The sequence below is a fragment of the Seriola aureovittata genome, chromosome 7 (assembly GCF_021018895.1).
Source record: "Seriola aureovittata isolate HTS-2021-v1 ecotype China chromosome 7, ASM2101889v1, whole genome shotgun sequence".
NCBI classification, from domain to species: domain Eukaryota; kingdom Metazoa; phylum Chordata; class Actinopteri; order Carangiformes; family Carangidae; genus Seriola; species Seriola aureovittata.
In genome coordinates, this window is record NC_079370.1 from 3,094,358 (window position 1) to 3,109,935 (window position 15,578).

Genomic DNA, 15,578 nt, shown 5'->3' on the forward strand with positions numbered 1-15,578 from the left:
ACGTCGGCTTTGATAAATGCCCTTTGTTTGTAATTACATTTCTTTCAGGGACATTTTTCTTTACATGTCCCTAACTGGTTTGTTTTCCTCTGAAGCTGCAGGCTGCGTTCATTATGGCTGTGTGCTCACTGTGACTTGTGTAGCATATAGATTCCAAGGCTTAGTTTAACAAGCTTTACTTTAGTCTCTTCTCACTGCATTATAGACTATGAACTATGAGGTTAAGTGCTGGGTTGCTTGACTGAGCTTCTCTTCTTTTACCAGAAGTTTTTGACAGGTACAAATTTAAAGGGTATTTGGTCTGACAAAATCAATCAGTGGGCTGGATCTGCAGTGCCGCCGCCACCGCCGCTGATGATCTTGATGTCTGTGTGTGTCCAGGTTCCTGAGCAGCCTGCGGGCGCGCCTGAAGCAGCTCCACCCGTCGGCCAACTGCAGCCTGAGAGACGACCACATGGTTCACGTCCACTTCAAGGAGGAGATCGGCATCGCTGAGCTTATCCCGCTCGTCACCACATACATCATCCTTTTTGCCTACATCTACTTCTCAACACGTCAGTCCAACTCCCTGTCTCTCTGCTCTGTGTATCTTCTTCCACCATGACTATTTTTTTTTCCTTGTTTGCACAATCGCTCAATCTTTGAAAGGTGCCAAAGATCCAGACTCATGCATGCTGCAACCTTTGTATGTGCACGTGCGTTTGTGTGCCAAGGTTGTTCCTGTCTGGTGCAGGGATAATCCTCACACAGGAACATTGTACACCGCTGCAAGAATGCACCCGGCTAACACCTCAGCAACTTGCCAGTACAAACATTAGTTCAGGCAACAAACACACACACACGAGAAGTACACAAAATTAATATTTACACTCAAGCCGATTAGTCGATTCACATATGGGACCTTGTTCAGCACATTTTTTTCAACTTTTTTCAACTGTAATTTGAAAAAAATAACCAAAAGTTCTGTTGTAGCTGCATTTTTTTGTCATTTTACTTCCATTTATTTCGATTTTTAACACATTTACTTACAAGTTTTTTTATTTTCTAGAATATTTTTGCTTGTCTAGCTTTAAATTACACTCCCTTTATGTTAATCAGTTGCAAAGAACATTGTATAGCTATATCAGGGATTTCAGAATTAGTATTTGAATGCAAAACCCTCTTATGCTTTTTGGCCAATGGAAGATTTCTGAAGGTTAATTAAGTCTTAAAATATTTTTGTGTATTTAATGGTGAATTAGTCTCTTTAAAAAGGAGAACGTCTGTCCTCGTGTTAAATACTTACAATAGTTAATGTAACGGTTGTGTGTGTAGTTACAGTGTCCTGCCCTTAACGTGGCTCCTTTGCTCCCTGCAGGTAAGATTGACATGGTGAAGTCTAAGTGGGGTCTGGCTCTGGCTGCTGTGGTCACGGTCCTCAGCTCTCTGCTCATGTCTGTGGGGCTGTGCACACTGTTTGGACTGACACCCACACTCAATGGAGGGTAGGAGTGCCCTCTCTTTTTCCCCACATACTAATGTTTTGGAAGATTATCTGAGAGATATTGCGAGCAAGAAAAAATTGGTTTGTAGCTTTAAACTGGAAGCAAAAGAATGTGGAGACGAAAATATCTCAGCAATCACTGGATGGATCGGTATGAAATTTTGTACAGACGTTCATGTTTCCAAGAGGATGAATCCCTCTGACTTTAGTGATCCTCTGACTTTTCCTATAGTGCCACATTTTTTGGTTTTAGTGAGACGATCAGACAATTATTGAACGCATTTCCAGGAAGTTTGGTACAGATACTCATGATGCTTTTCATTTAGCATCAAGTTAAAATCTTAATTTGGTTTATGATCAAATACACAGCTAATGACATTTCCATCAAGCCCAGCTGTACTTTGAGTTTAGTGCTAGTTTGTAAATATATGAATGCTAACATGCTAAAGTAAAGTTAAATGGTGAACAAGATACATTGTCATTGCGAGCATGTTAGCATGCTGAGGATTCAGTTCGACCACCTCTGTGTTGCTAGCACGGCTGTAGACTCTTTGTCTGGTTGTCAACATGTATCTTACAACTTGTGTCGCACATGAACTGTTCTTCAGTAGAAACCAGAACAATTCAGTCTCATAAGTCACAGAAAATGAAATGAATTTAGCTTCTGGTTCAGAGTTGAAAGAATTTCTTTATGTGCTGTTAGATCGTCCTCATCATGTCCTCTGACATTCAAATGTATCCTGTTAATATTTACTGCCCCAACCGGCCGTTACTGTTTCATCATCATCTCTTATCTTATTCACAGAAAGCCCAGAACAGGTCTACCTACACTAACACACACACACACACACACACACACACACACACAACACACACACATACACACCAGCTTATTGATTTCCCATTTCCTGCATTGACTTAAATGGATTTGCGTTAATGTTTACAGCAACTTGGCAAAAAGTCAGTGGGTTGGTGTGGATGAAAAAAAAGGGATGGGGGGGCATGGAAGTGGGTGGGGCCCCGTGAGGGGGCGGGCATATAGCCATGTTGACATTTTATGGTCGTCCAATGATTTCAGGAATATTAGAAAGCAGACATCGTGGCGTGATAACGGCACACTGTTGTCCAACCACTGACCACGATCCATGCAAGTCCGCTGTGGGCGGTGCGTGTACCGTGTGTGTTTGCATAAACACACATCAAGGCTGACACAACCAAGCTATGCAAACTTCACATCCAGGCTGCTGAGATAGTGGTAGTGTGTGTGTGTGTGTGTGGGTGTGTGTGTGTGCGTGTGTGTGTGCACGTGCGTGTGTATGTGATAGGTAACTGTGTTACTGAGTGCCTCTGATGTAACGTGCAGAGCTGTTGACTCCTCTGTGACCCAGTTATACACTTACTTCTATAGCACAAGCTTATCTCTACGCTCACACTAATCTCTCTCTACTCTCCATCACACAGATATCCCCGGCAGACAATTACCAAATATTGATAAAGAATTCTGAACATAGGAAAATAAAAAGCTCACATTCACTGTCACTGTGACCAATAAATGACATGATTCACTCGACTTTACTGTCAGTTAACATTGATGGTCACACAGTTCATTCAAAAGCAGCACAGCTTCTGGAGGATTGCGTCGTTGTGGGTGACACACAGTTTTGAAAAGAAATTGATTTCACACAAGTACAAGTCCAGAAAATTAATATTCACTTTCTTAAAGACTTTTATTTCAAAAACTAAAACTGTGCCTGAGTATCAACAGTTATCTCCAGATTCAGAAATGCAGCATCTGAAACACCATTTCCTTATGTAAATCAAACATGGAGTTTTACAATATAATGATTTTCAGAATTAGTATTTGAAGAGAATTATGAAGGTTGAAATATCTATGATTAATTAAAAGTGTTTAGATCAAGTTCAGTGTTTTAAAAGTTTATTCATTCGGGTACAATGTTGAATCATAAAATCTAAATTCTTCATTGAGCTCTTTAACAACATTATTATTTCTCTCTCTTGTAAAACAGGGGGATTAAAACCACAACCACCTCAGGGAGGAAAAATCTTTCCACCGAACTCAGCTTCCACCTTTGCCCTCCTTGCTTGTTGTTCCTTGTAACGTTGATAAAGTGAAACTTACTTCTTTTTTTTCCCCAGTTTGTAACTGTTCTGCTGTTTCCTCTCTGCAGGGAGATTTTTCCTTACCTGGTGGTGGTGATCGGCCTGGAGAACGTCCTGGTCCTCACAAAGTCCGTGGTCTCCACACCTGTTGACCTCGAGGTCAAACTCCGCATTGCTCAGGGTGAGGACAGAGTGTGTGTGTTGACCAGCCATTAGTTTCTGACTCATATGATTTTTTAGTAACCACCAAATACTTATTGCTGTTCTTTTCTGAAGGCGTTACTTCATAAACTGGCATATTAATTATCTGGTCTTTGTTTTTAAACGTTGCTCTGTCTCTCTGCAGGCCTCAGTAATGAGAGCTGGTCTATCATGAAGAACATGGCCACTGAACTGTGCATCATCCTCATCGGATATTTCACTCTGGTGCCAGCTATCCAGGTAACGGAAACACGTTTTGAATCGTTCAATCAGCAGAAACAATGAATAGGAAATAACAGTGGGACAGAAAATAAATACCAACATGTGGTATGAAAACAATAGGGGGAACTATGAGAACATGAGAAGACACATTTCTGTTCCCACCAGGTTTTGTGAGTCCTACTTGTAGAACGTGACAAAATATTAGAGCTAACTCAGAACTGTTAGCAGCAAGCTACTGTGTGAAGCTAGCTAGCTCTTCATCACACCACTATGCTAACACGTGATTAGCTCATTAGCCTGTGCAGTGGTCTGATGTCTCTGTTGGTCCCTGTGTTTTTTCAGGAGTTCTGTTTGTTCGCTGTCGTGGGGCTGGTGTCTGACTTCTTCCTGCAGATGTTCTTCTTCACCACAGTACTATCTATAGACATCCGCCGCATGGAGGTACGAACTCACACACACACACGCCACACACACACACACACGCGCACACACACACACACACACACATCTGGCTTATAATTCTTGAGGGAATCAGTGTGATAATCAAAGACAAAAATCTGAAACCTTAACACAAAGAAAACATGGATGTGGGTCTGACACACACACACACACACACACACACACACACACACACACACACACACACACACACACACACACACAACCTTCCTCATGAGCCGATGCAGGATGTAAAAAGGGGGTCAGGTGGCGGTCACAGGCCCACATACATTCACCACATAGTTTTCAGATTACCGGTTTCCCACATGTGCACTTCTCATTTAAAACCCCTTAATGTTCTACTGTTGGTCTTCTTTTCCTGTCACACACATACTGAAACCTTTCACTGGTGTTTAGCTCAGTGTCTGGCTAAATCAGCATTAACACCATAAACCCATACATTTCCATACACAGCAAAACACAGTGTAAAGTACTCTTAAACCCTTAATACTTTGACGGAAATGTGGTTTATGTAAAATATGTAATTAATGGCTGTACCATTACCATTTTTCTAATTGTTTACAAGATTAAATTGCTTGTTTTATTCCAACTAATGGTCCCAAAATCAATGTATATGCCATGTTTAGTGATATAAAACACTGGAACGTAGCAGGTACTTTGGAGAAGCTTGAACCAGATGAATGAGTTTCACACTTGGCAGCAGAGAAGAAGGATGAATCAGCTGATGATGTTTCTGGCAGGAATCAAACTCCTCCCACTGTTTGGCCTCAGATCTTCACGACTTTGAGTAGAAAAAAATGTGTTTAAAAACCATTTCACGTGAACAAATGTCTAAAACAACATCATTCTCCTGCAGCTGGCTGACTTGAACCGCCGCCTGCCGGCCGAAGCGGGGCTGCCTCCGCCCAAGCCGGGCCCGCTGCGTACACGCGAGGTGCCCCCTCCACCGCGACCCTCCCCCCACACGATCACCCTGCAGACCCCGGCCTTCAGGAACCTGAGGCTCCCCAAGAGGCTGCGCGTGGTGTACTTCCTGGCCCGCACTCGCCTGGCTCAGCGGATCATCATGGTGAGAGATTTGTTTTTCCTTTCTGCGGCGCTTTGCGTGTCTGGACTCGTTGTGTCACCAACCGATCGTTAACATTCATTTTTTCTGCTTTCCAGGTTGGCACGGTGATCTGGATCGGCATTCTCGTCTACACCGACCCAGCCGGGATCCGCACCTACCTGGCCGCGCAGGTATCTGAGCAAAGCCCTCTGGGAGATCCGGGAGGGGGCGGCCTGCCTCCTCACCTGGGTGTGGCCCCCGTCTTCCGTGGAGGAGATCCCACCAGCACCCTCAGTATCCACCCCGCGCCGGATCCGACTCCCTTACCCGAGAACCAATCACAGGGCCACCATGGCTCGGCCAGGGCGGGGCCCCTCCCCCAGCCCCCGCCTGCGGTGCCTCAGATCGCCTGGGGGGCGGAGGACGAGGAGGGTTGGAGGAGACTGTCCTTCAGGCACTGGCCGTCACTCTTCAGCTACTACAACATCACTTTAGCCAAGAGGTGAGAGGTGCAGGAGACTTGTCTGTGTTGATCAGTGTCAGGGACCGAGCAGAGAGACGCAGGTCTTGGGAAAAATAATGTCCATTTTTTATTTACAAAAAGCAAAAAGGAATTAAAAAATACTTCAAAACTATAATTCTGGGCCCATTAAAAAAGGTTGACGCAGTACTCAAGACTGTAAACACAGGGGAGACGTATATAGTGTCTGATCAGGCCATTCAGACACACACAGGGGGATAGACTAAGACACAACCATGCAAACTACAATAACCAGAAAGCATGCCAGCATAGTGCTACACCATATTAACTGTACTGAAACAAATAAACTCAAACAGAATTGTCAAAGTATTAATGAAAAAAAAAAAAAATCAAACTAAAAGACACTGGCCCGTCCCACGGTGCTGGAGGAACATGGTGAAGTCCAATTAGTAATCAGCCCCATTTAAGCAGGTCTGACGGAGTTAGGACTCCAGCAGCAAACCCCAGGAGAGTTAACTAAATGCATACACTTCAAATACATAACTATACTGTCAGATATTGCTAATAAAACTGTACGTTATATCCAACCAAAATCCTGTGCAGTTATTTATCTGTTTGTATATGGACACTTTGAGTGTCATGCTGAGAAAGAAAGAGTCTTAAAGTAAATAAACAAATGAAAAGCGTTACCACCGTTACATGTGTGGCTGCTGCTGCTGCGGCCATCACAACCACTCACAGTGTTTTGAACTTTTTTAATTTAAGATTTAAAAAGTTGTTTTTTTTACCCAAAAACAAATGAGTCTATTTAGATCGACAAATAACTGACAAATGACTGAGTGGATGTGATAACTGGGTCAAGATAACATCAATGAGCATAAGCTCATTTACAAGATGATTTCCTCCTTTTTTAAATCCCTTAAAATCCAATTTTATCCAAAAGAAAAAAAAGGGATTAACACATGGTTTCATTTACATGACTGCTGCTAAGGTTGGAAAAATCAGCTTATTCCACATTGTTTATATATTTATGTTTTATGTGTCATGTTATTCCAGCTGTTCATCGAAGCTTTACGATGTGAAATATTCAAACTCGAGTAGATTTTGTTGCTCAGCAGCAAAGATGAGGCCGCGCAGTAACAGAAGTCACTGATGTGATCGTTTCTATCTAATGACCCAACTAACTTCCCTAAGATGGGGCATAATCAATGAATTCTGATTCTGGTTTTAATGATGTCAAAAGCCAGAAACATGTTTTCAGGTTTTGTGACAGTCTCTCTGTTGCTGTTTGTCCATTTCCCAGGTACATCAGCATCCTGCCCGTCATTCCCGTCACCGTTCACCTGAGCCCCCAGGAGGCCGTCGAGACGCGCCACCCTCAGGACACGAGACATCCTCCGCCATCCATTCCCAAAGTGTCTGCAGATCTACAGACTGACCTCACCCTGTACAAGTCAGTACTCCAACACACACGCACATACAGCACACACCATTCGCACACATTGCTCTACTGTCCCAATGCTTCACACCAGACATCACCACACTGTGGTGTCATGGTACTAAAGCTCTTAAAATGAGTCAGCCCTAATTAAAGAATATGGTTGTAAATATGCAAATAATCTGATCATTGACCAAAATATCTTTTATTTTTTATCAGTATAGTTTTTATGGCTGATATAAACTCATGTTCTTCAGTTTATATCGTTTGTTCAGTGTCTATAAAAGTGTTCATCTCCTTTAACTCTCTCTAACCAGGCTTTTGTTTTTACACTGATTAAAACAGTGTTGAAATGAAAACGAATCTCTATAACCTGCTTTTTTTTTTGCCATAAATTGATCAGTTTGGGAAAAAAAAAAAGTTTATTTGGAAACTGCACCTTGTTTTTAAAGGCCACAGAACTTAAAGCTGTGTGGCCTTTGGGCGTTTCCATCAGGCTGTCACTGAACGACTTGCCCAGTGGACATTGAAACCTCCGGTGAAGTCCCCTCTGCAGCCGGAGCAGTAAAGCAGAGTAGAGTCCAAGGTCGTGTGGCGCTCTCACGTTTGTAACTAGCACAGACTGAAGGCCATCTCTTGACTGGGAACTAATGACACATATTCTGATAAATTATGATTATTTTTCTTTGCTTTCAAGTTGTCGTCACTGAAACGGAAAGTTCTACAGAACCTGTGGGGAAACCTGTGTTTTCTTTCACGGGGTACAATGTTGAGAAACACAGTGTTATAGGAACCTTTCCTTTTATAATAAAAGATGTTCCATGTTTGACGCAGGGATGCATGTGCAAGTGTCAGTGTATCAAGTGTCACCGGAGTGAGTGTTTTCTTATCTGATGCAAAAATAAAGACAAAGAGACAGAACAAAGAGAAAGGCAGGGCTCTTGTTATTTGTACCTTCAGCAATATTGACTCTCTGACTGGACCAGCCTGGTGGACTGGTTGCTTCGAAGACACCAGTTGATCTGTGGTGTAACAACAGAGAGGACGCTGGTTTATCCTGTGGACATAACCAGAACAGTTAAACAGACCAGTTGCTTAATATATATTGTTTGTTCGAGATGTTTCTTGACGGTTTTCCAGTTTTTCCAGCTGCAGAGTTTTTCCAGCTGCAGGGCAGCAAGCTTCTGTAAACGTGTCCAACATTTAATCTAATTTTACTTCACTTTCACTGTACTTGCCTCAGACTGTGTTGAGGGACTTTTTTCCTCTTTATAGTGACAGCTCTTTCTGTCACCACTCTAACAGTTATTTCTGGCTGCGGTGCAACTGGAAAACCTTCATGTTGGAAAGAGCGTTGCGTTACTGTGTTTTCTAGCGCCACTCTTAAAGTGATTGATGATCAGTGTCTGATTTGGAAGCCTGTGAACTAGAAGGAACGATCTATATACTATATTTATCTTAAAAGGAAATTCACGTCTCACACACTTTGTTTGTCAGGTTTCTTTTTTAAAGTTCAGAGTCATTTTCTACTGACATAACATTTTACAATTCATTTATCACCCCACACACTTTCCCTCACTGCACACCAAATCTCAGGGTCTGGAGTTTAGCTTTCAGTGAGCTGGCAGCGCCTTGTTGTGTAAGGCGGCGTGTTGTCACCCCTCACTGCCAAGTGGAAGGTTGAGTTCTTCGTTTCATCTCTGGACAGTAGATACGAAGGTTATCAGCCGAAGCTGGGTCAGGGTCGTGACCTTCACAGCGGGGGAAGTAGCAGCTGAGTTTATGGCTTGTTTAGATGACCCTGAGACGGAGAGAAGGCCAGTGTGATAAAGGCGAAAACATGCTGTTACAACGGGGTCAGAGCAGGTTGCAACACCGTGAGATGCAGGTTTGAATGTGTTCTTGTTGCTTGCAAGTTGTCTAATTAAAGACTGAAATACAGATCAAGTGAAGCTGCAACGTTTATTTGATTTAATTCGATCAAACATTTAACTGGCAACAGTTTTGATTTCTTGAAATACTTTCTGATTCCTGGCCTTTTCTTCTTCTAATCTGTTCAGGTTCGGTGACACTGTGAAGAGTCTGTAGTCAGATTTTCCATAAAAAGTCTGTGTGTGAGTTTCATCTGTTTAAACTGGGAACAGACAGAACCTGAATCTCTGTAAATATTGCAACAAACACGTACACACACGGCCGAGCGCTTCAGCCTCTTAAACACTGAAGGGACACAGTGTGCGTTCCCTTTTTCGGTAACATAAATGTATAACGATAAATAAATCAACCTTCCACATTGTGCCAAGTCACAGCTTTCAACAATTTTTTTTTTTTTTCATTGTTAACACAATATTTCCAGGCACTGACTCAGAATCAGATTTCTGACTGTGTGTTCGTGCTGCAGCTCCATATGCGGCTCGACAGGGTTGATGGAGCTCAGCTGCTGCCAAGATCAGTTTTGATTGGCTCTGGAGTCGAGTTTGAACCGGCCTGAACACACTCGAAGACCAAGACAGAGCTAAAACAGAGTGAATATTAGACTTACATACATCACATGCGACATTAACGCGACTCCAGATGAAGAATCTGTAACTGCTGGAAAACTAACTCATATTCACTTGTTTCCACATCATTCAACGGAAGTTAAATTACGTCTAGAAGATCAAATCATTTTGTTTTGCTCTGGAAAAGGCCAATGAATGAGCTTTTTATGAGTCTTATTAACTTTAATTTACAAACCCTAATTCGTTTATAATTGAGCTTTGTGAGCATAAATAAACAAGTAATTCTTTATTCGTGCTAAAACTTAATTATAAGTGTGATTGCCTGTTAAATGGCTATGGCTCAAGTCCAGACATGCAGCGTGTCACCTCCCAGCTTCCTCTCTGCTGCTTTCTTTTTCTATTTTGAACTGTAAATAGGCAACAAAAAAGGAATGAAAGAAAATGGTTAAAAACAATAAGAACAAAAACACAACTCTCCATCTTAAGTTGTTTCTGAATGACACAGTGTGATGTGCGTTGGCAGGCTGCTGACATCAGGTCCTTGCAGGCTTGTCTCAGAACAGTTTTTATGGACTGGTATTTCAGGCAGAGTGGGGTCACACACCTCCGGCAGGTTTCATCGTCACAGCTCTGCCACATTCCTCTGGAGAGAGCAGAGATGGCAGAGCTGCCTTGAGATGCTCAGAGCCGTCACTTGTCATTTTTTCCCCCTTTTTCTTTGTGTTTTCTCAAACAGAAAAGGCTGAGCACCGTGAATTCATCTTTACAAACACACATGCAGCCAATAGACTCATACTGTCCACAGCAGTGATGAGTGATGAATGTTGAGTGTAGAGATCTGAGAGTGAAGACTGAGTGCGAGTGTTCGTTTTATTATTATTATATTATTATTATTAAAGTCATTGTATTACAGTCATGGACTTGGTTGGTTGCACTGGGCAGTTACACAGTGTAAATGTGCATCATGGTATAAATGTTGCCCATTGTGATGCTTGTCCCTCTTCCTGTCAGGGTGGCAGCTCTGGGCCTGGCGGCGGGCGTCCTGCTGGTCCTCCTGCTCTTCTGTCTCTACCGCGTCCTCTGCCCGCGTAACTACGGACAGAACGGTGTGGCCCACGGGCGCCGGCGCCGAGGGGACCTGCCCTGCGACGATTACGGCTACTCGCCGCCCGTCAGCGAGATCTCGCCGCTGCTGTTGAGGGGCCACAGCATGGTGAGAATGGAAACACATAACACACCGCACACCCGGATCAGACTGGTCAGAATGACAGCTGTCCGTCATCAAACAACCTGCAGTGGAGACTTTGGCTGATTTAAAGCCTCTATGAATAGAATTTGAACATTTCAGACTTTGTTATTTCCAATCAGAAGGTTCAGTCACAGGGTGCTGGCACTAAACAAAAGAATTATCACATGTAGGTTGTAAAAATGTCTTTGTTTTCATCAGATCAAGTCAGTTTTGGTTCTTTCTGTCCCGCAGGACATCGAGTGTTTGGCCAGCGACGGGATGCTGCTGGCGAGCTGCTGCCTGGCCGGACAGATCCGTGTCTGGGACGCTCAGACTGGGGACTGTCTGACCGTCATCCCGAACCACGGGTGCGACAGTTTGTCCATAATTTATCAAACCTTTTTTTAAAATCTCCGTTGTTGACCGAAGCAAAAAGTGATTTCCGTTGCCGTCTGCTCCACACCCACTGATTTTATTATTTTATACAATTCATGTTTTCAGAGCTAAATAATTAAAAATAACGATCTCTTTGATAACCCAACCAAGACCAGTGTCTTTTTCTATCTAATTTAGAAAATTCAGATAATGATAAAAAGGCTATTTGCTCGTTTACAGAAACCCACAACATAAAGAAACATTTTTGACGAGGATCCCTTTACATTATTATTTTATTCTTATGAAAGAATTGTGACAAAGATATGAACATTTTATATTTCATAAATAAACCTGTGCTCTCTTGTGGTTAAACCATGTGATGGTGACGTCAGTAGATATTTCTGTTCCCCATCAGCTCACATATATTGATGAATAATATCAGACAGATCCATTTATCTCTATAACTCTTATGATAAGTAATATTTGATGAAGCCTTGTAACTAACACTAACTGAGTACTGTGTCTCGGTTTCAGGCTGAGGCGGAGCAGCAGCAGCAGCGGTGGCTGCTGGGAGCAGCGGGATGGCTGGGATAGCATGAGCGGCGCCGCAGACCCCGAGGGTTTAGGCTCTGAGGGCTGCGACCGCTCCATCGGCGGTGAAGGCCTATCGGAGGACGAGGGCTACCCGCTGAGACGCCGCACCGCTCCCGCCCGGCCCACCCTGTTCACCGACCAGCCCGATCTCACCCCGCTCATCGACACCAACTTCACCTGTCAGCCGCCTTCGCACCTCTCCACGCCACCCAGGACAGGGTTTGACTTTGGAGGTCTGGTGGAGCGCGCCTACATGGAGCACGAGCCCCCCTCGCCCTCTGCCTACCCCTCTCCTTCCTCAGCCTCTTCCTCGCCACCCTCAGGAGCTAAACTCCAAAGAAGACCCAGCTTAGGGGACGCCGCCGGCCCCTTAACCCAGGAGAGGGCCTCTTCAGCTGGGACGCAGGCGACGGCGGACTGGGAAAGCTCCGTCTGGGCCATGGAGCTGAGAGGAAATCTGATAGCTGCTGGGAGGAGCAGCGGTAAACTGGAGGTGTGTAAAATAATGTTTGTAAGTTTACATTTGGATGCCTGAAGTGTTTGTTTGTACACAAAGCAAAAAATGGATGATGATGATGATGATATTTTGTTTTGTCTTGTGTTCACTGTGCGTCTGGGGACAGATCTAACATTGTGATGTCATTAGCTAAAATGAATACAATTAATTACTGTCCACTTTAAAACGGGTCTAAATGTGGTTTCAGCTGTGGGATGCCGTGGAGGGGTCGTTACGTTGCAGTAATGAAGACGGCGTCTCGGGGATCACGGCTCTGGCCTTCCTCAACAACAGGTTAAACACACACACACACACACACACACACACACACACACACACACACTAAAACACTTGGGTTGTTTGTGTGTTTGATGGAGATCTGAATCAGTTTTTGAAATGCTGGGTTTGGAGTTTCCGACTTTACTGCTGCTGTTCGTCGACATTTCATCACAATTTTTAAATTGAATTTTTCTTCATATATCACAAGCAGATTACATTAAAACTGTCTGGGGTATCAGCCAGTTGCCTCTAAGTGAATATAAACCTAATTACAGCTAATGTGTACACCTGAAGTGAGACGTAACATGAATCCCTACACTGACGGTCTCTGGATATAAGCTCGGTCTCGCTGCACCGTGAAACCTGTCGTGTACTTGGTCCTGAGACGCCATGTTTCTCCTCTTCCTCCTCAGAATCGTAGCGGCTCGACTGAACGGGTCTCTAGATTTCTTCACTGTTGAGATAAACAAACCTCTGGGTCTGCTGCAGTACAGAGGTGAGACTCAACATCACATCTGTGTACAGATGTTTCACTGCCAAGTAGTGTTTTTATTTTGACCAGTGAGACTCTCTCAGACACTGAAAGTCTTATACGTTTCACACACCACACCCTTTTACATTTCCACTTAAATAAAGATTAAATAGGAGAAGAAATTGGTCTCAAGATTCCCCCGATACTTTATTGATAAAACTGCGTGTCCTCCTCCTGCAGGTGCCCCTGGGCGGGGCAGCATGCCTCCGTCTCCCTGTTACAGCAGCGAGGATGTGATCAGCCTCCAGCTCACGCGCTCCATACAGTGCGCTCACCAGAAGCCGATCACGGTGCTGCGAGCGGCCGCCGGGAGGGTCGTCACCGGCAGCCAGGACCACACAGTCCGGGTAACAGATGTGTTTCCTGTTTTTTACCCAGAGTTCCTGAGAAGGAAAAAAGCATCAGAGTCCTTGATCGTGTAGATTTAGTTTCTTTAGATTTACAACAGTTTAATCACATTCCAAATATATGACAAGCTGATTAATAACATCAAACATGACTAGATAAAGACGTATATGTATAAAACCTTACAGCTCCTGTCTCTGTGATTGTTTGTCAGGTTTATCGTCTGGAGGACTCGTGCTGCCTCTTCACCCTGCAGGGTCACTCTGGAGGGATCACAGCCATCTACATAGACCAGGTCAGTCTGACACCCTCCCTACAAACACACGTAACACGTATAATAAAATGCATCTGTCTCGGTGAAGCCTGTAGTGTCCTGCGGTCATGATTTCCTGTCTCTCTCTCAGACGATGGTTCTGGCGAGCGGCGGGCAGGACGGCGCCATCTGCCTGTGGGACGTCCTGACTGGGAGCCGCGTCAGCCATGTTTACGGTCACCGTGGCGACGTCACCTCGCTGGTCTGCACCACCTCTTGTGTCATCAGCTCAGGACTGGATGACCTCATCTGTATCTGGGACCGCAGCACAGGGATCAAGCTCTACTCTATACAGCAGGTTCTGTACATGTGTGGTCTGCTCTCATGTCTGATCCTTATATATATGATTCCCCACCTTTTAACACAGACTGTTGTCTTTATGCCCCGCCCATTCGTCTAATACGTCTAATATCTAAAATATACGGTAAAAAATGAAGCAAAGATTAGAGAGAAATGTACAAACTATTTTGGTAGCAGAATGTTAATTTCCTACCCTGGCCATAGTCTTGCAAACCTTTATTTATCTAAAGGCCAGTCATATTCTACAGTGTTGTTATTGTCAAATAATCCCATGTGAGGCCCGACACCTACTGGTTCTCACTGAACATACATGTTCAACAGTCGCCCACAGATGTATACTTCTGGAAAAAAAGCTTTGAGAGTGAATATTCGGTGGGGACTATTTTCAGCTGCAGATGAATACATGTTCTGTGCTCTAGTGGGTGTTTCCAGCAGCAGGACGGTGTATGTGGGATTCAGTCCAAATAAACTACAGTGCGTGTGTTCATGGCGATGAAGGAACATGTGTCCCAGGTTAACAGTGAGGCTCACTGATGTGTTTTTGGAAACTGCATCACAGAGGAACAAGAAATACATAAACTAGTGTAGGATACATACATTTTTGACTCTAGTCTCTTCATGGGATTTGTTGACAAGAAGAAAAACACAGGATATTGCCAGATTTATCCTTTAAAGAATGAACCTAATCTACTCATCTAAAATCTATTAATGAACCTAATCTACCTTAATCTACTGTCTCCTTGGGTTTTTCTTGGGACTTCCTGGTTTATTTATTTGATCACCTCCATATTCAAGTGGAATAATTCTGAATTCTCACAGCTTTACGGGAATGTACTTAAGTTTCCTAAAACGATTAGTTGATTAATTTATACACTGAGAAACACAAATGAATGCTGTCAGTATTTGATCAATAATTTAAGTCATTCATTCAGCAAAATGCCAAACGTACACTGGCTCCAGCTCCTGAGACGTGAAAACTTGATGTTTTTTCTTTTATATAATTGGAAACTTTGGTTTGTACGTCGGATGGAAAACGCAAACGCGTCGTCTTTGGCTCTGGGAGCTTGTGATGGAACGTGTAAATTCGAGATATAATAAAATAGAATAATCTCTATACTGTCCCTGGTGAGTTGGTCGACCTAACCTCTTCCTCTCTCCTCAACAG

The 15,578-nt window shown here is 43.6% G+C and overlaps 1 protein-coding gene across 3 annotated transcripts in view; it reads left to right on the forward strand.

Annotated features, from left to right (window-relative positions):
* scap (SREBF chaperone) overlaps positions 1–15,578 on the forward strand; it is a 36,475-nt gene that overhangs the window by 14,975 nt on the left and 5,922 nt on the right. For all 3 annotated transcript variants that reach the window (XM_056381303.1, XM_056381302.1, XM_056381301.1), the window contains exons 7-22: positions 382–554; positions 1,358–1,484; positions 3,673–3,785; positions 3,951–4,045; positions 4,370–4,468; positions 5,343–5,555; positions 5,651–6,036; positions 7,319–7,468; positions 10,963–11,164; positions 11,432–11,547; positions 12,089–12,641; positions 12,853–12,938; positions 13,337–13,419; positions 13,636–13,802; positions 14,015–14,095; positions 14,205–14,411. In XM_056381303.1, the coding sequence (XP_056237278.1) occupies positions 382–554; positions 1,358–1,484; positions 3,673–3,785; positions 3,951–4,045; positions 4,370–4,468; positions 5,343–5,555; positions 5,651–6,036; positions 7,319–7,468; positions 10,963–11,164; positions 11,432–11,547; positions 12,089–12,641; positions 12,853–12,938; positions 13,337–13,419; positions 13,636–13,802; positions 14,015–14,095; positions 14,205–14,411 (2,851 nt within the window). The remainder of the gene's footprint in view (positions 1–381; positions 555–1,357; positions 1,485–3,672; positions 3,786–3,950; positions 4,046–4,369; positions 4,469–5,342; positions 5,556–5,650; positions 6,037–7,318; positions 7,469–10,962; positions 11,165–11,431; positions 11,548–12,088; positions 12,642–12,852; positions 12,939–13,336; positions 13,420–13,635; positions 13,803–14,014; positions 14,096–14,204; positions 14,412–15,578) is intronic.